Genomic DNA, 25,088 nt, shown 5'->3' with positions numbered 1-25,088 from the left:
ATGTGTTCTAGTTTGGTTTTTTTTAATGAAAGATGAATAAAAGTAATCTTTATGTAATGTAAGTTATTTTTTTAAAGAACAGTGAAAACTGAAACATAGTTTGGATGTAGGGTTTTATTTTTAGTATTATATATAAAAATAGTGTAGCAGACTTTTACAGCTTTGCTGTACAACTGACATGGTTGGTGATTCACTCTAGAGTAAATGTAAAAACTAAGCTGAAGCTATAATGAACAACTTTTGAACAATAGTGTGGAGGCACATACCCAACATCTGGGTCAGAACAGACAAAAAAACAAAAGAGAAATGGATCAAATGTCAGTAATTAAATACCTTGTTCTTTGTGGTTGTGCCTTTAGTTTTAAAAAGACATAAGGAGCGTCTGAAGAGGAACCTTGTATCCACACAGTGAGGCTAAAAAGCCATAGCAGCAGATGTAAGGACACAGTAGAACCAATGTTATCTTAGATTTTAAATTGACATTTCTTTGTGCTTTTTACGTTACTGTAAATACAAACTTTGCACCCACGCAGTAAAAGTTTTCAAATAAAGGGACATAAACATTGTGAAAATAATACAAGTCTGTACAAAATAGCAACAGCTCACTAATTAAAGTAAACATAACCTACATAGAAATCCATATTTTCCCTCAAAAAAATAAAACGTAAGACAAGTTATCCCTCACAAAATATGTACCATATTTACATACTGTGTGCAGACCAAACTTTTTGTAAAACAAACAAAAATTGAATGATGCAAACCTCAATGACATCTGCAAATGTATTGCAGTTGCAGGTCAGTTTTCACTGCTGGACTGAACTGTTATAAAACATGTGGAGTTCTGTTACCTTTGATCTGAAGCATGACCAAGATTGGCTAAATATACTGACAATGTAAAAACATAGTCCGTAGTTCATCATGAAGTGTCCAGGCACTATGCAATGCCCTGTCAACTCAATTTTAATACAAAGAGTTTATGTGATTTTGTGAAGTTAATTTCTCATCTATGAAGCATCTACTTCATTGAAGTAGTAAAAGTCAGCATAGAAAGAGCCGACACATCTTTGGAAAATCACTAACGTTCATAAGATTAAAATAAAACTTTAAATTAAACCCCATTCTTTTTAAACCTGAAAAATAGATTTTTGTTATTTTTTTCTGCCAAACTCTACAAATGAACTGTAACAATGTATTAGTGGAATCCCTCTTGTACACTTCAGTGATTGACTACAGTCACGTACTTACAGTCCCTTTATGAACAATACATATAAACTTACATACAAAGCATCGACTCACTGCTCGTCCTTGTCCAGTGAACGTTTACACGGCACAACTGCAGTCAAATAGAGATTTTCAATGCCCTTAGCTACTCTGGTACAGACACAGGACTGCTTGGGCTTTAGAGCAACTCAACTCTTCACAACTGAATGTTGAGTTTTTATTTCACCGGCCCAAGTGGTTAAGAATGTTCATACTTATTAATGCTTCACTGTCTTTTTCTATAATTTTTGTGAAGTAAAAGAACTGCCCTCTTTACATGCTACTTTGATCCAAAGTTAAAGGTCAGGAAAGCGACTAGGGTCTTCTTTGTATTCCTCGGGAATGGTAAAAATAGATGGCTCAAACTCATCGTAGCGAAACTCCTGAAATGTGACTGTGGCTGTGATTGTAGGGAAAACAGGGATGTCTGAAAGGAACACAATACATAATGTTGTCATCATATTTTTCTTCTTACTTTTTAATAAAACAGTTTCAATGTTTACTTACCAAGCTTGACTGGAAAGCCTGGAGGGAGCTTCATCTGAACAAACTCCCTGAGTTTATTAAAGTGCTTGAACGGTGCAATCACTTCCAGGACATTTAACAACCTGTGACAGAGGAATTGCTTTACATAAAGAACATTACAACATCTCATCTGAAAATGACTAGATCTGGAGTGTTCAAACTTTTTTTCACCAAAAATGTAAAAGAAATTGAGATTGAACAGTAGGATAGATTTACATTTTTACTTCTTCACTGTTTCTATTTCATGTTTTATGTTTTTGTGTGTCTTGTTCTGTTAAATAAATAAACAAAACCAAATGACACTTAAAAATCCAAATACTCACGATTCAATGCCCAGTGGGAAGTCTTGACTCATTGCTATTGTAGCTTTAAAGTTCTTCTTGCTTTCTTTACACACAAGCTCTCGTCCAAGATGTGGCGCTCTAAATGAATAATAAAACAAAGAGAATGCATTACTGAGATTACAATCCAACACTTATAAATCCTTGCTTTGTGTGCAACTCACTTTCCATTGTCAGCTGTGATGTATTCCTCCCAAGATATAGTGTTGGGCATTGGGGGGGTTAAAGATTGCCTTCTTGTTGGCTGCAAAACATGTTAACAGTTAGAGGTGAAGGCTGCACATCTCTTGAATTTGAAATGGATAAACCAAAAAAAAAAAAGAACCACTAGAGGGGGTCAGTGCACCAAAAAACAGACACCTATTCATACATAAAACATATCTATTGATTGTATCACATACATTTGCAGAGAATTTTGAGATAAAAATATATTCAAGTAAATGATTATTAAGGTCATGTTAATATGTCTTTCCAATTGATTAACTTTAATTCACAGGCCTGTCAAAATGATTACTATACTGACTGATTTTTCTTTTTTTTTTTTTTTTTTTTATCTTGAGAGCACTCAGACTCTCCTTTTCATGAGTGCCCTGTTTAAAATACAGAAAAATACAAACAAACTAACAAATTAAACAAATATATAGGTCAATTTAAAACATAAACAGGAGCAGGTGTGATTATAAATGTCACCAGTTTATTAAACTGCATTAGTGGCACCAGCGTATCCAGTTTTACATGTCCTTGAAATGTATTCAACTTCTGAGAAATAAAATAACGAAAAGCTTTTTTCCCCCATTTCAGTTCTGGTGTGGCCAGTTTTTAGACGTTGATAATCATGTGATCTTGTATTAAAAGTTCCTGTATCACCAGTCTATCAAGTATTCCCTATAATTACATTCTATACAGTGTTGTTCTCTCCTGACAGACAGTGATGGCCAAATTATTTTTCATAGTGCACAGTGATGGGTTTTAAATTCATCACCTGTTATGAAATGAAAGCTGAACAATATTTTTGGGGCTCAATTTTAGTGTGTACCCCCTTTTTGCACATTTTTACATTTTTATCATTCATTAATATATGAGCTTTCGAGGGCTGAATAATTGACATGTAACTTAATAATGATACTATCCAAGTACGCAAGTCTTTCTGTGCGGTGTTCAATTTTTTAAAGATACTGTTCATTTAAAGAAGGGTTAAATGGAATTACTTTGGGGTTATTGTATCACTGACTTAAAGTAGTTTTGTTTATTGTGATATTTTTTGTAGCAATATACCGTACTTCAAATATATATTTCAAAAATATATATATTTTTTGCAACAGCCAGCTGAATATTGAGGGTATAATTCCAGCTAGAGGATGAACTGCTCTTAAAATAACTGTCTAAAGTGAATATGAACTGCCTGACCTTGCTTTTTGCTGAGATAAATAAAGCAACTAGGACAAAAACCAATGGAAAGGTGTAGAGGTTGACTTGAACCACAGAGGATTCTTCTACACATAGCAAATAGGACTTTCTGGAGACACAAACACAGCCCTGTTTTGAACCTCGCCTTTGGCTTGTCATCACAGACATGTTTGGAGCTCTCTCACTCACTGCTGTTGTGGTCCAGACAGAAAACACTGCCCTGGTATGCCCCTCCGCCCCTCCATCATTCCACAGCACCGTCAGCTTTGAGCTTCAGTCGTGCGATCAATTTTGGAAGCCCTGTTTGAAAGTGTCCACAGGCTCAGAGCTAAGCCAGTCCGAGGTCAACACATCTAGGCTAAAGCTACTGTGCCTCAGCCTTGTAGACCTTAGGGCTACAACTAATAATGATTTTCGTAGTCAACAAGTCATTATTTTATTTATATATATATATATATATATATATATATATATATATATATATATATATATATATATATTTTTTATTTTTATTTAGTTGACTAGTAATATATAAAAACTGCCTTCTTAAATAATAGTCACCAATTAAATGTTGAAATAGGCTGACTAATACTTCTACATAGCATATTTATGAATACACTGTAGTAAATAAATAACTACATACATAAACAGTTTATACTTTTTAGACATTTTGATGTAATACTACTGGTGTCATTGTTATAAAAGATCTTTTTGCATGTGCTTTAGGTCTGTGTAAGATAAACAATGATCAAAATCGGATTATTTTAATAGCTGACCGGTTACTATTTTTTCTGAAATAAAGGCCTAGTGGACTTCATCTTTTAACAAAGCAGACTTCTTCAACACTGAATACAGATGTTCATTTACAACAAAAGCAAAGGGCACAAAAGGACAAAAGTAATGCCAACAACAAAAAGAGCAACAATAAAGTCCAGTGGTGTAGAGAGGCTTCAGTGAGAGTGGCTTTGTGCTTTGTGCTCAAACACTAGAAACATTCTGCTGAAAGTGTAGCTGTGTCTGTAACCACATGGTGGCAGTGTTGAGACTCTCTCGCAAACAAAGTGGCATGGGCACTGAGTGAATTGTATAAACAAAGGTCAAATACAGTACATAGGGCAAGTAGGAATGTGTAGATAAATGCAGTTGACTGATAAAGGTCCATGCCACTTAAATAGCCATAAGAAATGTGAGGTTTGTTTTGAATGTGACCACCCTACCCCAAGATTCCACCGGGACAGGACAGTTTCAGGACTGGACTGGAGGTTGTGCTGTAGATATATACAGATAGACCAACACTTCTTTTATTGAGCATATACTCCAAATGATCTTAGTACAGCTTAAGGATTGTGTGCAAAACTGGTCTAAAATAAGACTAACTTTTAGCTAAAAATTGCAGAGTTTTAGTTTATTGCTATATAAACTGGTGTTACGGGAAGAACGAACAAAATCAAAACTCAATGAGATAATCTTCAGAGTTTATATCATGATGCATTAATTAAGTTGGTCTGTTGCTTGTCCTTCTAATCCATACACATCACATACTGTACAGACATTTGTACTTCCTGATTAGATTCATTTGATATACCAAACATCTTGTTCCTTTTTGTTTCCATGGAGATGTTATTGCTTTGCCTGGAATCTTCAACAGTATAGCAATACAAGTTGGTGATGACAATTTACAGGCCATGTCATCTATGGAGATTAAAGCCTGCTCATTGTAAGAATACAATCTTTTTAAACATTCAAACACCTGTAATCAAATAAATGCAAGACAGACACTTTTAATGCCACACAGTGGAACATTCCATGAAAAGCAATAACATTACCATGGAGACTAGCAAGTAGCCAGTAGGTAGGTACGTTCACTTGAAGTTACTCAGTGGACCTTCAAGTCACATAATCTAGTTTTAGAATCTATTCTAATTTGTGTTTGGTCCTGAAATATCAAAGTAAAAGTACAAATGAGAGTGTGCTCTACCTCAAAGTTCTGCTCGATGAGGTTTCCTCCTTTACTCAGACTCTCCATGATGGCTTTGTTCCTCAGGATGTCCTCCTCACTCAGATGTTCTCGTCTCTTGCGGGACTCCAGCACCAGTCCGTTAACGGAGTAAAAATCTGCCAAAAAGTTTCCTACACGTTCCTAAAGAAAAGACAAATGGTACGGTAAGTAAGTCATTGCAGAGTCTAATCTAGTTCAGTCTATTTTAAACAGTAAATTTCACCACAAGGCACAACAGACTGTAGAGCAGGACATCGACGGTTTCTATCAAACACTGTGCCTCATTCATTTATATAAGGGGCATTATGTCATTTTATTCAGGTGGAGGGTCTGGAACCCCATAGTCTCCATGGAGAAGGTGCAGTTTTGCCTGGAAAATGACACAAAACTTTTGCCTGGCAAATCCCAAATCTCTCTCTGTATTTTTTTGTACAGATTGGAATCAGTCTGGTCCCCACTCCCTCCGTCGTGTCTCGAGTCTGACCAAACGTAATCGTGCAATCAGATTTGTTTTTTTCAGTGACCCATGTGAAACCAAAGAGCTCATCAGTCATCCATCATTTACAGACAAAAATTACATTTCCCTCCCTTCAGATTAACAGAGTTTAGTGCTTTGCTCACTGAGTCTGCAAAAATCCTCAGTATTTCTCAGTCCCTTGTGATATTTTTTGCCTGTCTTTTTTAATCATAGCAGCCATATTTGTTTTGATATGGACCTTGCGTGTCCCTGATTGGTTAATCCTTCCTTCAATCACGCCCATCTGAAGACAGACATTCACCGGTGACCAGACTCTCATCTTCGTAAAGTATTGAATAAGTGTGTATTTTGGATCCCAGGCAAATAAAACACAGTCATTTCGGGCAATAAAAACACATGCTATTGAATTAGAATGTTTATATCATACTGTGGAAAAATTACCATCAAAGCAGTAACAATTTTATGACACAAGCAGGTTACGCACCCTCCACTATAAAAATTACATAGTGCATAGTTTAATTATGATTTGATTTGATGATGTTATAATTTCTGTCTATGAAGAAAGTAAAACATCAAAAGTACAAAGGTGGAAAAAAACAAAGAAACATACACACACACACACATCTGGGGACTTAATTTTTCATTTGTCAGAGGATATAGGAAATTCCTTAACTTTCTGTCTGGGGCTTAAGATCCCGGAAATTTACCCATGAGACCCAGACAGAATGGTTCAAAATTTTGGGGTGGCAACAGTCTGGAAACAAGATCGCTCAAACTCACCGTCTTGTCTTCTCTAAAGAGCCACCCGGTTTGTGCTCGCGAAAATGTAATGGACTTGGTCGACAATGTGGCAGAGTAAACGTCACTGCTCATCAAAATGTCCACCTCTTCCTCTGTTTCCATTTCGGACTCCTGAAAAATACATGGAACAGAAATTTAATAAGGTTAAGTACATTAAATTGAGGCATGTACAGTAAATTCAATCAGATGTTAGATAGGTGATACAAGTGCCCTTTGGTTTCTTGTATCAAGTAGAAGAGGGTTGTAGACAGTGTAAGCACGTACATGTAACAGGACCTGATCTGACACATAATGAAATGTATCTAGTACAGAGGAAGCATGTTGAATGTCTAACGAACCCAAAGATTCCTGGAAAAATCTTGAAATTAGTTGAGTATTATAAATAAAGTGAAGGAAACATAAATGAAATAATTTACAAATGCACTATGGTCTGGTTGAGGGGGTCCGTCACTTGTGTGTCTCAATGGAGAGGTTATTGCTTTTCCTGGAATTATTTAAAATATGGCATTAAAAACTACCGTTGTTTAGTCAATAATTCATTAAAGTGCATTCGTAGAGTGAGCATGGTTGTCTCTCCACAGATAGAAGATGGTAAGTTTAATGCTGTACAGTGGAACATTTCAGTTAAAGCAATAACATCTCCAAGCAGACAAGCAGGGGATATTTTGTAAATAATACAAAAATGCCTTTAAGATTAGAATTTTCAGTATAATACGATGCTGTCATTAATGTTGAAAATGGATTAAGATTGCATTTCAGGTGGTAGGCGTTGCTGACCCGCTGGACATTTTGCCTTTGTTTTCACACAAACCTCATGATGTATTCGCTGATAAACCTTTTGTTCATTGTCCAGCACCACAAAAGACTCGGAGGGGATCGCGTTGCCATTGAAAATGAAGCTGAGGTCTCCACGTTGGCACTTCATATCACTAAAGTCTATGAGAGTCGTGTCAAGTCTGAAAGCACCAAGAAAGACAAAACATGAGAAACTGTTTAGTGATAGTGGATCTGATCAGACAGTGCAAATCATTTAGTGCTAAATAAGACTACTAGCACTGGACTTTTCATGGTCCTGGAATGGGGTGTGACAGCAAAGAGACAAGCAGATGGAGCAGTGTGTAGTAGGTTCAGTAGAAGTCTGATGGTATTATTGTCTGAATACAACTTGCAGGGACAGTACTAGGACTAATGAGTTACTTCCACCATGTAAATCCAGGAGACAATAAAGACATTTTGAATACCAAATCAAGAAGGGCGGCCATCGAGAATAATGATAGCACGTCATGATGTAAATGTTTCAATGGTTTTGGACAGTTCTTTAAATTGAACTACTGAAATAATAATTCAAATCTATCAACTGGACAAAAAGTTGTCGGAGTGAAGATGTTTCACTACTCATTTGATTACTTGCGGACACTGATTTATATCTATGTGAAGGGAGGAGCTAGCTACACTGAAAGTAACACACTTAATCTAATGTCATCTGGAGATTAAAAAGAAATGTGCAGATGAGTCTTATATTATGAAGAATAATACTGATTAAATAATAACTGATTAAAACTAGGTTGTCACAAATGCTATATTTCATGCTCTACACTAAATTTTAAACATCGTCAGTGATTGTGATGTGAACCGATTGTTGTGTCTTTGATTTTAAAGTAGCACAGATTTCAGATTCTGATCCATTAATAAAACATTCTTCAACTCTTCAACCCGAGTGTAGCCTATTGTATTTTTAAACAACAGCCAATGAAAAGTGCCTGTGCAGTTATGGATTTCACACTCTGGTTCACTAAAGAAGGTTTGAACTGAGGTGGTAGAAAAGCAAAGACAACAGAAAACACTGACGTTGACAAGATTCTGCTGTGGAATATTTTATGATCCAGACTTCTCCCTATAAACTATTTCTACAGGTACACATTTGCTGCTATAACTTGCCTGATGTTAATTCCTTGCTTGTAGATCTTGCATGCATCCGATGGCAGTATTCGTGACAGCAAAGGCACTGCAATATGAAAAAATAAAGAAGAAACACAGGTCAACCTAGATGTAGAAACCCTGCCCAGTAATAAAAACTAACCATTGCTTTAACAAAATCAAGACCGCAGAGGTATGTACAGGACGTGCTATATAAGAGAAAGGATTGCTCAATATTTTATACTCCACATAGCGTGACTAATTTGAACCAACTCAAAGATATCCTTGAGCATTACTAAAATGAACCAAAACAGATTTAACAGCACAAAGTGATTTAGTCAAGAAGCTAAATTTAAGTAATCCCAGTGGAGCATCACAGGGAGTACAAGGCCTTAAGGAAAACACGGCTTTTTTTCCCCAAATAACCATGTGATACTGCCGGATCAAACTGGATTTCTTTTACTTTCTTAATGATTAAAAGTGACCAGAATAATATACTTTTGCTGTAGCTGGTCCCACACTCTGGAACAATCTTCCTCTGTGTATTAGAACAGCCCAGTCTTTACATATTTTTAAATATTTGTTAAAAACTAATGTGTTTGGACTGGCTTTTAACATGAGCTGTATGAGTGTATATTGTATGTGTATTGTTTTATTGTGTTTTTGCACATTTCATTTTATAAGATTACATTTTCTATTGCCTTTGCACAGCACTTTGGGCAGCTGTGGTTGTGTTAAATGTGCTTTATAAATAAATATGACTTGACTTGACTACTACATATGCATTAAGCCTGGGTGATATGAACAAAAATGGACCATCATTTTATTTTTATTTTTTTTCATATTTATGGGTACTTTTTGATTAGATTTTGATGTTGTCTTTTGTCTTCTTAACCAATAACCATATACTTTTACTGACTCTGTGGACCTCTCCATTAAAAAGGCCCAAGCTGGACATGTACAATTACAATAACTGAATCTCAGTCTCACTTAAAATGTGATTATTTGCAGAGTTCTATTCGCACAGTCTATTATGTATTATTTATTAGTAGATGATGGTGGACTAGGCAAGCTCATAGGTCAGTGAGTTTCTAGCAAATGGCTTTCTGTATATGGGCATTGTATATCAGGTCATATAATATGCCTAGTCTGGCCCAGTCCGACCGCTGTACATTAACAGCACAGCATATGTACTATTATTGACATATGTAAAAGCCTCCTGGATGTCATTTCAAAGTCAAAAACATAGGAGGTGTTTATCAGCCCTGAAAGTCCTTCATGGCAGACATAAGGTGAAACTAGACAGTGATGAATTCTATCAACAAAGGTTTTTGCTTTATTTGATCACAATCTCTTTGCAGCAAGGACAATTTAGATTCCCTTAGAGCCATATGCTTCAAAATATCAAAGATTGAACGTTATAACAATTCCACCACTTTGAGAGGGGAACCAGTTTTCATATTTCATTTTTTTCTTCCTTTGCTGTGTAATGACCTAAATTAGAGTTCAGCGACATTTGTTATTATTTTATTTTTTTCATTTCTAAAAGACTCTCATTAGTAAAAAGAAATATAAATGAAGGGATGCCACCAATATACATGAGATAAAAACATACAAATAGACATACATTTCAACACATTTCAAAACTAACTCACCCCAACTTTGAAAGTCCCAATGTAGCTCCAAATAAAAGTCTCCAAGCTGTAATGGAAAACCATAAAACACAGTATTTAAAATGATTAGGCACTCTACAAAATGAAAGTAATAATTAATCTTAACAGTGCAAAACAAGAACCCGGCTGCTTAAATATTACAACATTAAATAGCTCTTTTAGGCTTAAGTGAAAGTACAGGTTCAGCTCAGCAGCTCAGATCTGAAGTGCTTAAAACGCACCACGGCTGACTGCCACAGCTCAATACAGTCCAATTATGTGGTGAGTTACTGAGTAAGAAGAGACCTGCAGGGTGGGGATCTGCACTACACCAGCACTCGCAAAGCATGACCAATACTCAAAGAGTGATTATGAAGTCCTACAGACAGTGTATGCTAGGATTTACTGGGATTGTGAAAACGATTTAAAGGAATATTTTTAAAAGTCCTATGCAGCCATGAATGAGTCACAAAGCAAAAAAAAATGTAAGATTCGGAACAAAAGGAAAACCTCAAAACCGCAACAACTGCTGTGGGTACCCACAGTTAATGCCACAGGTCTCAAAAGTTTGCTTCAAAAAGACTATTAAGAATTTCAACTGCTCCTTCTTTTGCAGTACTGTGGGGGTGGTGGTGATGCTTAACTGACCTGAAGACACATGTATTATAATATGACGCTATAACACTGCATTTGCCAACTTTAGAAATTGGGAGTTCACTCTTGCACTGTACAAATCTTTGCCCGGTAATCCTAAACACTATGAATGCATCTTGCTTTTGCACACGTCTATGACACATATAATCAATGAGCTATGTAATTATGCCTCAATAACATGCTGCTCACACATTAAATACACCGTATGTTTGGGACCCATGCCACGTGTGTCCATTTGTTAATGTGGATTCCCTGTTCTCTGACTTCTCATCCTCTTTCAAAGACATGAGAGTGTGTTTGTGAGAGTGTAAATGGGACATTGGATGGAAATTAGCCCATGGCTGCAATCTGGCATGTTTACAGCATGTTTATCATGTATGTCCATTAACATACACTGGCCTGACAAAAATAAAAATAATAGAGAATTCAAAACCTTAAATGTACTGTAAACAATTTGTGTCCCCACCTAATGTCCATAGGAGCTGGGTGAGAGTCTTGCCAATTATGTATGTGAAGTTCAACGTTCAATGCATCAGGATATATCAGGAGTAGTTCACGTGTTTTCTAGTTAAGGGTCTCAGGTAAACGGGGCAAGCTACACCTGCTAGTCTCAGACAACCATTCACTTTCATGTATAATCCCTGCTCCCTTTAACTGAAGCAGTATGCCAGTGATGGGTGCAAACAGCAGAAACATTTTAGCTCAGCTTTGACAGATATCCATGTGAACTGAATATTGTGCATTAATAAAAGCTTAAGTCCACATTAAAGTCATAGTTGAAAGCATCTAAGTGGCATACTTCTTTAAGAGCAGTGAGCAGCTTGGGCCGCTTGTCCTCCACGCTCTCCCTGGACTGCTGCTTCAGCTTCCTCAGCAGCGCCGTGACTAAAGAGGACACAAGAGAAAGAGCTGGAGATTAGAAGCACATGCAGCACCGGCAGCATTAGTGATGACCTTCTGGCCGTGTGGGAAAAGTGGCGATGGCACTCAAACAGGAAGTGATACGAGTGTGCTCTTAGCTGTTATCATCAATGTAATGCAGTCTGCTTTTCTGGACAGGAAACCACTGCTAATTGGAATTTCAGCACTTATAAGTAGTGATGGGCAACACCAGTGATTTTTGTTTCGATCTGATACCAAGTAAGAAAGAATTTTATTTTTCAATATAGAGGCGGTCAATAGTTTCACTCCACCCCAGTTTGAATTGATAACAAATTACTGTATATGTGTAGATAAAATACAATCTAAATCTGTACTTCAAAAAAAAAATAAAAATTGATTTCAGGCAAACATTTTGGCACAAAGTGCATATATTTTTTGATGCCTCAGTTGGTATCAATATTGGTATCAATCTGTCCATCACTGCTTATAAGTACATGGAATATACAAGGAAAAATCTTCACTACTAAATCTGTTTGTGAAATTCAATGTAAATTTACAGCAATCGTTTCAACATTTTCTTTTGATTCTTGCTGCTATGTTGGTGTCATTATTAAGCAGCAACAACCACGACAAAGTAAGGCAAGTTTACAGTAATAATGACACATTTTGCTTGGTTACATTTACCTCCTACGGCCACATGGGGCTCACCCTTTGGCAACCCTGCCAATCATGTTACATTGCCTGCAGTGATCATAAGAGTGCCTGGCAATTCAAACAAAACAAGCGTGAATGATAAAGGCGTGTGCAAGTTAATGAGCTGTTCTAGTAACCTCGTTCATGACCTGAGGGAGAGGCAAAGTCACTGGAGATTTCAGTGCGGTTCACATTAAGCTTTTAGTTCTGGCCATCAACTGAAAAAATGATTTGATCCTTTTTCTACAGCAAATCAACAAAGGCTTCACCATTTTAGAAAAAAAAAAGTTAGGTTTTCACATAGCAAGTTCACTTCTGTTGTGCCTTTAAGTCATTAATATTTGAATTTGACAAAAAACTCTGAGAAAAATGAATGGGACATTTACCTCCAGACCATCAGTGAGTAAGAAAGTGGGCAGTTGAGCTCCATACATGTAAAAGTAAAAGTATAAGCTCTTAAACTATTAAATAAATAAAATCAAGTTACTCTAGCTAATAAAATGTTGCTATATCTGGGTCTGGGATATGAATAGGCATTGAAAGTACATCTTGCTTGTCAGCTGCTGTGGTAGGTCTTTATTATATTGAATATTTTGGGGTGCTGCTTAAGTCCAACATGGGATCAGAGGCCTCAATTCTCAATGTAGGTCAGGTCAGTCATGCACGCACATACAGGGACCACATCAAGACCCAGTGGTTTAATGAGGGTTGAAGAGATCTGTTGGGCAATGTCCCAATCTGTGCCGCTCGCCAGGACAAGCAAAGAGCAAAACACGACCACCCAGTATAAACACGACCACCGCAGAAACCAAAACAACCTCAAAGTCACCTGTCGGGACAATTAATCAACCAAGAGGCACCATGCAGCCATTAATCAAACAATAAAATAGAACAATGATGGTTGGAAGCTTCACACTAAAAATGATTTGTCAACTCGGATTTGACTTGAGGTAGTGAGCGCAGTGAAACATGGGACTGGGCGATTTCAAAGATAACAATAAAAATGGATTAAGTATGGATTTCATGACCATAAACAAAGCAATTCAAATTCAGTGCCATTTAACCCAAGTCTGAACACTGCTCCAAATGACACATACTTTTATTGACAGACGACTGGCTATAAACTTCTTGGTTTATAAGGCCCAAGCTGATCATTGAAGCTTAGACATGACTATAATCTAGAGCTAGATTCAAATTTGATTAATTGCTCCCTAGCCCTGGTGAAACTGCAGGGCTGCTGTGTTAACTTTTAGAAAATGAAAAGTGAATTTATTTTTATCATTGTTAGCCTCGGGGGTTGGTACACTTTCAGTCACTGAGATCATTAGTGATTGCCTGTCAGTGCCACCCACAGACGCGGCACATCACTGGCACAGCTATCGTCATGGCAGCTGAATTCTTTACCAATTCCAGAAAGTGGCAATGGTAACGTGTCCGGACAGGAATAGTCCCCACTGAACACAGCAGGGTTCATTGTTCAAACTGAAAGAAAAACTGATAAAGGTGAATTTCAAAGTTCTGAATAAACACAGATGCCTATTGTGGTTGCTGTGAGGTCAGGGCAGTCAGACTTTCGCCCCTCTGTAAAACAAAGTGTACTATTACTGTTCCCAGTTAAAGCTGACTCAGCCTATGCAGCCAGCAGCAGACAGCTCTCAGTTTGCAGTCCTATCATTCAATACCCTGGAATATAAAAATGGCACTCTATGATTACAATTTTGCAGTCACAATGGAACTGAAGTACAATATTAAAAGCCAGATTTTGACTTCTATAATCTCAAGAATCATAATTACTGTTACTCGATGCTTGATTAACATATTCTCCTGAAGCCTGTTTGAAGAATTGCAAATAAGTGCACTATGTAACTTTTCTAGTGAGTAGGTTTGTCACCTGCTCTGCCTGGAATGTTCTACAGTATGGCATTAAACACATCCATCTCCAACTCCTTGGAGACAAGAAGAAGATGGCATCACCAGGTTGTTGCAAATCAGATCAGTGGAGAGGCGACACCACTCAAAGTAAGGCATATTTTTAAAAACACCTGTAACTTCATAAGAAGATAGAGGTTTAATGCCATACTGTGGAACATTTAAGGCAAAGCTTCAACATCTCCTTGGAATCAAGCATGTGGCGGAACCTCTCCAGAAAAGTTGCATAGTGCACCTTTAAACAAAATGGTGTAAAACAGTTAACACAACAACCATGGTTAGTGTATCTAAAATCTGGCCACAAGCAGAGTAGCTACATCGTAGTCAGTCACACTGGAGCACACAAGCATTAAAGTAAAGGATTTTTAAACTGAAATGAGAGACCATAATTTCAGACTGCTATGTAAAAACATCCAGAGTGCACCATTAATGAATCAACCCTGTACTTGGTAAACACTGTGGCAAAAAAGATACATATAGCCAATGACTGCTGCATGGGCAAGGCTGGGGTTTGAGCCTGATCAGCCAATGAAGAGCTAAAGAAACAACCAATGAATTTAAGCTTTTCATGTGAACACAAAAGCTATAGGGACTTCAGGAATGTCTCCCCTCAGCAACACAAAGAAGCCCAGCCCACGTCATGGCCTTTCTAGGAAGCATCAGGCTGGAAGAATGGGCACAGACATGTGTTGATTTGTATTTGATTTGGTCATTTTCTCCCCTCATCACAGTTTTCACACAAGCACAAGCAAAACTCCATTAACGTCACAATGTTTGTTGAAAATCGTTCGCTGGACCAGTGGGATGTGTGTGTGTGTGTTTGTGTGTGTGCAGTGGATCTGTTGGCAGACGTGCAAAGCGCCCTCTCGGTTTGGCAAAAAACAAAGCCACTCAGAAACTCACTCATCTGACGGTCACCATAGCTGATGGCCTCAGCCAGGGGGCTCCATCCCTGAGCGTTCTTCACTTTGACTGGTGCATTGTGGGCCAGCAGGAGATGGGCACACTCTGCAAAGAACATGTTTAGAGAGAAAAGTAAATATAAACCACTGAATGTACAATACTTTAGCTTAACACAGAGAAGAACAAGAATGTATGGTATAGTACATAGATGTGACTAACATTCAAGTGTTTTTGCTTCGAGTGCATTTTTAAACATGTCTAGGAGCATTAACATTTGGAAGAAGACTGAATGGTTAGATAAGACACAAATGGACTTCTGACCACCTTTGTATAGGTCTAAACTATAGGGTTAGGGGTTAGAACTAGACTAGATATTTAATTACTTGCAGAAGATTTTCCTAAAGTGGTCACTCGAATTACAATGTAGATTCAGTTGTGATTTATGTTGCAACTCTAATCAACAATGTCTTCAAATACTTTTCACCAAGCACCACAGATACTGTTTTATGTCTACTCTACCGTGCATTCATCATCTTTACAGATTTTAAACTGGAGTTGGCAAGAGCAAGAGCAACCCTCTTTCCTTTTCTGTTTCTACATCAGCAGTAAGTGCAGTACCAAATCCCTTTTACTGTTTGGGTGGACTGTCAGTAAACTACCGCCTGCCAAAACTCAAGCCTGTTGTTCCGGCTTGGTTGTCAGTTTTGTTGTGGGTGACATTATTCATTAAAACCTTGGCACCTGGACAACTCTGAAAAAACAAAAGCAAAGGGTTGGCCATGGACACTGCTCGCTAACCGTCTATTCATACAGGATGCATTTAAGAAAGTAGGCTTCATATATTTTTCAATATTTTAATCGTCTATGCTGCAAAATCCCACACAGGTGCTTGCTTTGCAAGCTGCCTTTCACTCAGTTAACACAATGAGTCATCCAAGCATACCCAGACAGGTTCTGCTCTCCAGTTCGGACCTGTTTTTCAGCAATTCTATAAAAAGGATTTCCAGTGTAATAAGCAGTCAGTCCTGTAACTTTAACCACTTCCAAGAAAATAAACTAATTTCCACCACATCTTCAATAAAATGTTGAATCTTTTAAGAAAATATACATAGGCCCTAGTAGCAATATGGTTTTACAATATGAAGAAAAGTGACATGGAAAATAACTATGCATAAATCCATATTTCAGAATTCATGTGTTAGTTTTGATTACTGTGCTACAAAGAATTTGTTCAGAAAAATAATAAATTCACTTTGTCATGTAAGTGTTGTGTGGCAATGATGTTCTGTGAAGCTTACAGCTCTTCATAAAATTATTTCTGTCAAATATTGGCTGAATACGTATAATTTATTTTCTAGTGTTTGGTGGAAGCTTACTACTTAAATCTGTACTTAACTGACAAACAGGGCAGAGCCTCATACAAACTTAGTGTGACACATTTGGAAATATTTCCCAAAATAAACCCAACAAAGGGACAGAAATACTGAGATCCTACAGTGACAGTTGGCTGGCCTGTCTCTGTGCTGCATTAATCATGAGCTCTAGTGTTTGATGTGGAGCGGCTTTTAAAAGTTTGTTTGTAGGTATAAAAACCTAAACAGTCATATTCACTAAATGTAAAAGAACAGGCTCTCATGATATCATTCAGGAAACACAATTATTATATTTTGAAAAAAATAAAAATAAAACAAAACATAATGCTACAATGCGTTGCACTTTTTGTCTTGATGTTTTTGCTCTTGTCTCGAAGGTGTCGACATCTTCTATCCTGCTGTGTGTGTAAATAAAAGAATTTTTTCATTCATCCAGTCTTCTTCTCACTGGAGTTCAATGTTTGTTTTTTGATCTCTTTTACATTACTTACTAGAACTAAAGCCTCAACTCTAGTCCTATCCATGGGTTTTCAACTGATGAAAAAGTAGCACCTTTGCCATCAACAGTTCAAAACTAAAAACTTTTTGTTTTGAGTGGAAAAGCTCTTCAAAATGTCACCTTTTACAGAAGACATATTGTGTTTGTGTCTGCTATATAGCAACAATCTATGACACCCATGGATCATTACGTTATAATTTGCACATTTTAAATCTTAATATTCATTTAAACAACTTAAGAAAAAAAAGGCTGGCGTCACCGTAAACGTCAGCACAAGAATGATCCGTGAAGTTGTCAGCCCCTCCTATGGATAGCTGCAGATGGATTTTTTTTCATTTGTACCAAAATGACTACACAGCGCTGCCTAATCCTACACATATTGACGATTAAGAAAATGCAATTTGTCACTTGCTTCTGTTTGTAGGTTTATGTGAATCGGGTTTATTTTGGGACACTCGTGGTTTGGTTATGTGTCCCTTATTTTGTCTCTCGTTTTTAACCTACGTGACTAGTTTTTAAAGACACAAATCTTGTGATCTGTTAAACTTTATTTTTGATATCTTAGTTTAGGTTATTTTGTTTATACATTTGCGTGAATATTTTATACCACTTTTGTTACTTTACCTTTTACATTCCTGTTCACTAAATTACACCTTTATTTATAGTAAACACTGAAAGTAAAATCTGTCAACTTTGTCCAGTTGACAGATTCTACTTTTGGCGTTTACTATGGATCAGACCTGGACGACTGAAGGATTACACAGACAACGTTATTTATACCATTTTAACATCTGGTTTACTGTTACTTCCCTCCTCCCTGGCTGAGCCGGTCATAACAACAACTATAACAAGTATAACACAGTTAAAAGCTCTAAATAGCTCTGCTTTAACAGGAAGTTAAAACTCCTGAATTGGCAAACAACCTTTATGGTACTGCTATCAAAAATAAAACAATTTTAGTTAGCAGCAGAAGTTAAAAACATTGACCCTTAATATCAAAATGACAGGTTAAACACGAAAGATGACCCAAAACATTGTCCTACACAGAAAATAAAATAACGTTTGCAGTGACTATTGTATTTTTTTGTATTTGATTTGATTTTAATATTATATAAAATAACAATAAAACCTTTCCGGATTACTATTACTATTGCAATTAGATGTATGCCTAAAAAGCAGGTTTAAAGAACATTCTGTTGCTTAAATAGATGGAGTCTTTGGGATTCGATGGCAACTCCACCTACTCAAATAGCGATAGCAATATTTTGTGCAGACATACAAAGAGTCTTATTTGCAACTGCACAATATTCATCTGTTTCCCTGCATTACTCTAATCCAGGAAGAGAGAGAATCTGATAAAAGGGGAAAATGGGGATGGCCAAATGTAGTGGTACTTAGTGACTGACGCAAGTTCACATTCCCCGGAGTCTGTGGCCTATATATCACCCTGCTAAATCCAATGATTGTGTAATAATAATGACAACGTTTAGCTGATATACATTATGCAATCATGTGTCGGGAACAGGAGGGCACAAGTCAGGCGCAGTGTTCATCTGAGTTTCCCGGCAAGCTGTTACGTTGCAGGTAAAAAGCCAGCCAGACATACACTGATCTAATGGGGGATTTAAACTAAGCCTGCACAGTATTAGACACAAACAACATTGATGTTAAATTAGAGATTAAAGGGCACACCAGGGGAGAAAAAAAATGTGTAATGTGTAGTAAGTATTTAATTTGCAATGTGGCCAGTTACATTTTCATTTGGTTCCAGTAAATAGAGTAAGTCTTAGATTAGGGTGAAATATGACAACTTTTAAGCTGTTTTAATAGAGGATAATAACATAATAAGTCATATTTTAGTAGCTTTTAGTTGCAGCAGTATGCCATTTTCATGTTGAGTTATTTTTAATCATAACATAATTTGATAGAGGCTTGCTGATATAGACATCATATCAACATTTAGCCGATATGCTGTTAGCCACAGTTTGGAGCTGTATTGAATCTATTGATATTGTGCATTTCCCTGTAGCTCTGCAGATTGACTTCATGCGCATGAACTGTAAAGAAAACTCCAGCAGAGGAAAGAGCAGGATGGAGTGGGACTGGGAAATAAAGTGCTCATCTAATACCCCGGGACGTGCTCAAACTACAGATGGGGCTCTGATCATGAGGCAGCTGTGTGAATACTTAATACAGAATACATTTACTCCAGGTTCAAAACTACCATACAACATATAATGACAAAAAAATAGAAATGCAGCTTTTCTTTAAAACTGTTTTAACAATGCAAAATATAACAAACTTGCACTTGGCTGATATAACACAAAAGGCTATAATTTTTTTCCTTCATATTGACCAATCTTAATGTTCTATTTCAGGGATGGGACGATATACGATAATATCGTTAATCACGATCAAAAAGGTCCACAATTAATCGTTTGTGGTATTTTTTTAATAACCATGATCAACGCAAGCGATTCTAATCGATTTTGCGGCACCAGACTGCCTCATGTTTCCGGTTTCAATGCAATGTTTAGATGTTAGTTCTGGTGTTTGTCCACAAGTGGGTCCTATATCATAGCAATGAAACTTGTTAGCTTCTGTGCCTATGTCTCATGGCTGGTGGGCAGGCAGGGGATCTGCATCCAGGTGACACCACATATTTATATCCTACACTCAAGAAGGTGAAGTCTGATGTGTGGAATTATTATGACTTTATTATTTAGACAACCATCCTTTATTGTTTGACAAACTTGAGATGAAAATATCAATCGTAAGTAACATACCATGTGAAACAAAAGATTGAATGTAGTTTGTGTTATAATAATAATAATAATTGTACATGTTTGTGTCGACTATGCTCTTGCTAGGTTAGCGCTAGCTGAATAGGATTTTGCACAGCTGATGGCTGTGATGCCAGCATATTTTTTATCATATCCTTTTTCTGGGGGCTTTCTGGGGGCTATTTGCACCATATTATATATAATGGTTGAAATGATTATCATATTATTAAGGAGGGTTCAAGTTACATTACTAACAATGAGTCAGTATGGTATTAAGTGTTCCCATTACATGGACAAGCCCCTTGTTCTCAAGAGACATAATCAATGATTCATCCATGCAGCTTCCAGGGCAACAACCAACATCACGCTTGATGCTGGATCAGTTCTTTACAGTCATTCTTGTTCTTGTATCAAGATTATGCCTCTTATCACTAGTGATACTGACCCCACACAACACTACAGTGAACAGAGCTAAAATTTAGGAGCTATTTGGATGTGTAGATATTGAAAAACTGCTCTTTTGGTGCTCTTCAATATATCAAATACATCAAATACAAAGTTGAAAAAACTAAGGCTATAATGAATAGTCTGTGAATATGAGGCAGTAAAACCTATACACCTGTAAAACTAAGGGTGGCTGATATCACAAAACATTCATATTATGGTTTTCTTACATAGCCTATATTATGATTATAATTCCTCTTGATAGTAAACCAAATATTGTGAGAGTTCACACTTCACTGTGGTTATATCCACCTGTCACTCACTCAGAGTCAGATGGCAGCAGACCAATAGGAGGATAGGATGGGGAAAAGTGTCTGTTTGACCAAAGATCTGCATTTTAAAAGAGCAACTATATAATAACTAAGCACAACATAACAAGGACAAAAATAACATATTTTCACTCACTTATATCATGAATCATATCATGATTCTATTCACTGTTGGTGTCAGGCTTCATGAAACATTTTTTGGGAGTTTCTCATTTTTGGACTTTTGGTGTTATTTAAAGCAGCTGGAAACTCCTTCAGCTACTTCACTGTCACTGTAGTTTAACTTGAACCGTAATATTGATCAGTCAGTTAAGTATTTCTAGGCAAGATCTAACTTAAAGATTTATTTTTATCTTCTCAGTATTAAGTACTAAAACTATAATCATTTGTTAACAGTTGTGTGACAAGAGCATTGGGATTTAATACACTTTCTTCTTCCCATGCATTTTCAAGCCTAAATTAGAAAGAATATGTTAAATATACATTAAGTGTACTGGATAGATGTATATTTTCTCCTGTATTCACCCATCAGCTCAAAATAAATAAATAAATAAAAGAACATGGTGTGTATTGTCTACCATAAGAGTGGAAAGATCTCCAATGGTTTGCCTGCATGATTTTGCAAGATTTTTAGTTGAGGCCCAATTGCTAAACATATACAGACATATAGTTTTGACAAAAAATATTTTTGAACTCTGAGATCAAAATATCACCATTCATTTTACTATTTTCAGCATCTCATTAATCTCATGTTATTACACGTCCTATTACACAGCCCTAGTTTCAGGGATTATAAAATAAAAATCAGATTATTCTACTAAATGCATCTGTCCCATTGCTACCACAGTAAACAAACAAAAAACCCTGTGCTGTGTCTTCATCACAGCAGGACTGCCACACCCAAAACTATGATCTCATCTCCAGCCTTCTGCATGCCTGGTCTGAATATCCCTAGAGGACACTGAGCCAGTTCTGTGGCAAAAGACAGGCTACCACATTAGCACAATCAATTCCACTGTGTCCTATCGCTTGTAGCCCTGCATGTCTGCATTGCTAGTACTCATGGGCTCCACTCCAGTGACAAGGATCGCACAGTGCAAATGTGAAATCAATCGAAACTATGCTCCAGTGGCAGACGTTAAACAAATAAGACACAGAGCAGCACGGGTAACTCTACGCCTGACTTGCTCACAGAAGATCCACTGCCAAAAAAAGTCAGATTAAAATTTCAGAAGCGTGTACTAAAGCCTTCTTGAATGTAAGCAAAGATTCTCAAAGAGGCAGGACATCAATATTTTATCTGTTGCTTTTAGTTTACCAAGTGCAGGTTATAGTTAGTTGGAAACTACGTAACAATACAAACTCATCCAATTCTTCTGACTCATCTGATTCCTCTTTCCAAATTATTATTATTAGCCAAACTTGGAAGTAGATATTTTAAGGTATCTTTTCACTTCTAACGTGGCATGATTGGGGTGGTTTAGAGATAGAATGAATGCAGTAAGGTCAATTTATTTATATAGCTCATTAAAGCTGAATATTTTAACAAAGAAAAGGCTGACAATTTCTTACAAAACAATTGCAAAAAGCCCAATGGAATGCTGCTGCTAACTGTGGCAATAAAAAACCACAATACATGTTTATAGGGATCAACACGGAGATACAAAAATAAACCACAGTGACAAGCAGCGATTAGTTGCTCACCTTTGTGCCCCATCATGACAGCAAGATGCAAGGGCGTGTTTCCTGCAGAAGAGAAAGCAAAACAATTTAACCAAGTAAAAACAGCATTTATAAATAACATTTGGTGACTTAAAGGTAACAGGAAAACACAGCTTCCATTTTATTCAAAGCCTGTTCAAACTTATAAAGCTACAAGTGCATTTGATCCAATTTAGTGTTGTATCAAATATCACCTACCTCTACAGAAAGTGTAGAACAGTGTTGTTGCAATACTAAAATTTCGATACCAAGGAATTGATTCAGTACTTGATACTGATTACAATACCACAATGAAGTTAAAACATGTGCTTTTTTAGTAACATAATGTAATTTCCATACACAAAATAAATCATACATTCTTTGTTACCATGCGATGAGTTCTGATAAAGCTCAAAATTACACTAAAACTGTTTAAGTTTTAATATTTGTTTTAGTATCAATCAGTATCTGTTTTTCATTCTTTTGACAAACCTAGTGTGGATTGGGCGTTACAAGCTTTTAGTGTGTCCAAGGGGGGGAAACTGAAGTGCTAGATCAGCACCACCAAGCCCCTCCTGAGAAAATATAGAGATAGTATCCGGAATTGTTGTTCAGAAGCAATATTCTGAAATCTAGGCTAAAACTCAAGTAAAAAAGCTTGGTGCAAAACTGACACAGAAATTTGGCAGCTGCACTAATAAATGTAAGTGTCTGTATCTAATGCCTTACACTGTTAGAGCACATGCCAGGTCTTTGACTGAAGGACTTTTGAAGTGGGTGGGTTACAGTTTTCTTTGAAGCTGCTGGGTTTACACTTCTTAGAAAATGCAAGAAGATTTACGTGGAATAAAGTTATTGTGTAGTAGTGGACATTTTTGGCTGTGCCCACATATGCCACACCTGAAATAAGAGCCGAGAATAATAAAACTACGATTAGAGTGAACAGCTGGGAAACTTACCATGGACATCTTTCTGAGCGATATTCTGCGTACGAATAAGAGAAGACAGTCTCCGGACATCTCCCTTAAAAACACACTCGTGCACGGGATAGTCCTGCGCGGCTCGGATCACTGGGTTCTTGTTGTTGTCGTCTATGACATCGGCCGTGGACAGGGGACTAGTGTTGGCGTTGATCTGTGACTGCTGGTTGTGCTGCTGCTGAGTGGAGGATGACCTGGTTAACTTGTGGTTGCTGAAGATTTTACTCGTTCTGCTCTTGTTATTTGCCTTGGACGCGGTAAAAGTCCCGGTGGCAGCTTCCTCGTCGGGCTCCAGTAAGTCCCCGTCTTTGCTGGGCCTTTGGTCCTTGCGCAGGGAGCGGATCTTCTCCCCGGTCATCTTCTAAACACCGTGGCGGCGGCGGCGGCGCAGGCGGAGCAGAGGGTGCCGCCGTGGAGAGGACCCTCTGCGCGATCAAGGCGATCCGCCTGCAGGAACTCCGAGACACGGAGAAATGCTCCACATGAACTATCTGTGTTCAAAAGTCACGGCTTATTAAGAGCACGTAATGACTACGTCGTCCTGAAAACACATAGACAGCTCGCTCCCACAAACTGTCCCCGGTCACGGCAAACATACGCGGCTCCAACAAGACTCGAAACAGAGCAGATTGGGTGATGTCTTCCGCCGTGAACTATCGCGAGAGTTTGCTGAAGGTTACTATCGGATAAAGTGGGAAAGAGCAAAACATGAACACATGTTGTAGGCATGAGTGTGGCTGTAGGTCCTAGCCATGGTCCCTAGAGTCTACTACAGTTTGTGAAGTTATAATGAGTATACATTTATAAAAAAAAAAATAAAAAAAATTATAACAAAAAAAAAGTATTATTAAAAAAAAAATTAAAATCTAGATTTCTTATGACTACTATGAAATGAGTTTTTCATTGGTAAAAGTGTTTAGATCCAAGTAAATTAATTGATAACAAGTCAAGATTTAAGGTAGCTCAGTTTTAAGATAAAACTAGTAGGCTACATATATACGCAAAAACTGGTGATTTGGTGTCTCAAAATAAATGGCAAAATGTCAAAACCTGAAATTTGGCACTCGAAGGAGAGAAATATAACATAAAACAAGTTATTTGGGATAAGACTCTATAGGCCTCTATGTGTAAAGGAGCAAGTTCTCCCTCTGTGGTGTAAACAATGTATTACAGTACAGAGTATCACAGGAATGAATATCAGCACACCAAGTAGGACTGATGAGGATATGGAGATTGCCAAATCTTACAAAGTATGGCATCATAAGCATAAAGTATGTCGTCGATATACGCTGTGGATTTTCAGTATATATATATATATATATATATATATATATATATATATATATATATATATATATATATATATATATATATATATATATATATATATATATATATATATATATATATATATATATATATATATATATATATATATATATATACTGAAAATCCACAGCGTATATCGACGACATACTTTATGCTTATGATGCCATTGTAAGATTTGGCAATACAGTTCCCTGCTTGATGACACAATA

At 37.0% G+C, this 25,088-nt stretch overlaps 1 protein-coding gene across 1 annotated transcript; it reads right to left on the bottom strand.

The window, feature by feature from the left end:
• Positions 1 to 311: 311 nt before the first annotated feature.
• Positions 312 to 24,208, bottom strand: ankrd13c (ankyrin repeat domain 13C). The gene is made up of 13 exons (XM_033965383.2): positions 23,530 to 24,208; positions 22,574 to 22,615; positions 15,442 to 15,546; positions 11,834 to 11,919; positions 10,384 to 10,429; positions 8,750 to 8,816; positions 7,623 to 7,767; positions 6,791 to 6,922; positions 5,512 to 5,673; positions 2,291 to 2,370; positions 2,109 to 2,207; positions 1,768 to 1,868; positions 312 to 1,687 (listed from the first exon to the last, which is right to left on the bottom strand). The coding sequence occupies exons 1-13, from the start codon at positions 23,906 to 23,908 to the stop codon at positions 1,557 to 1,559; spliced, it is 1,575 nt and encodes a 524-aa protein (XP_033821274.1). The 5' UTR covers positions 23,909 to 24,208; the 3' UTR covers positions 312 to 1,556.
• Positions 24,209 to 25,088: the final 880 nt, after the last annotated feature.

This window comes from Periophthalmus magnuspinnatus, chromosome 4, assembly GCF_009829125.3.
Source record: "Periophthalmus magnuspinnatus isolate fPerMag1 chromosome 4, fPerMag1.2.pri, whole genome shotgun sequence".
In the NCBI taxonomy this organism is placed as follows: Eukaryota; Metazoa; Chordata; class Actinopteri; order Gobiiformes; family Gobiidae; genus Periophthalmus; species Periophthalmus magnuspinnatus.
The sequence above is the reverse complement of the archived record's forward strand: the minus strand, read 5'-3'. Positions and strand labels throughout refer to the sequence as shown.

Bases quoted from the DNA above. Each gene is read 5' to 3' on its own strand.
- ankrd13c (XM_033965383.2), bottom strand. From the start codon at position 23,908: ATGACCGGGGAGAAGATCCGCTCCCTGCGCAAGGACCAAAGGCCCAGC. The intron at 22,616-23,529 runs GTAAGTTTCCCA...TCTCTTCTGCAG, and splicing joins CGCTCAGAAAGATGTCCATG to GAAACACGCCCTTGCATCTT. The intron at 11,920-15,441 runs GTGAGTTTCTGA...TGTCCTCTTTAG, and splicing joins CTATGGTGACCGTCAGATGA to TCACGGCGCTGCTGAGGAAG.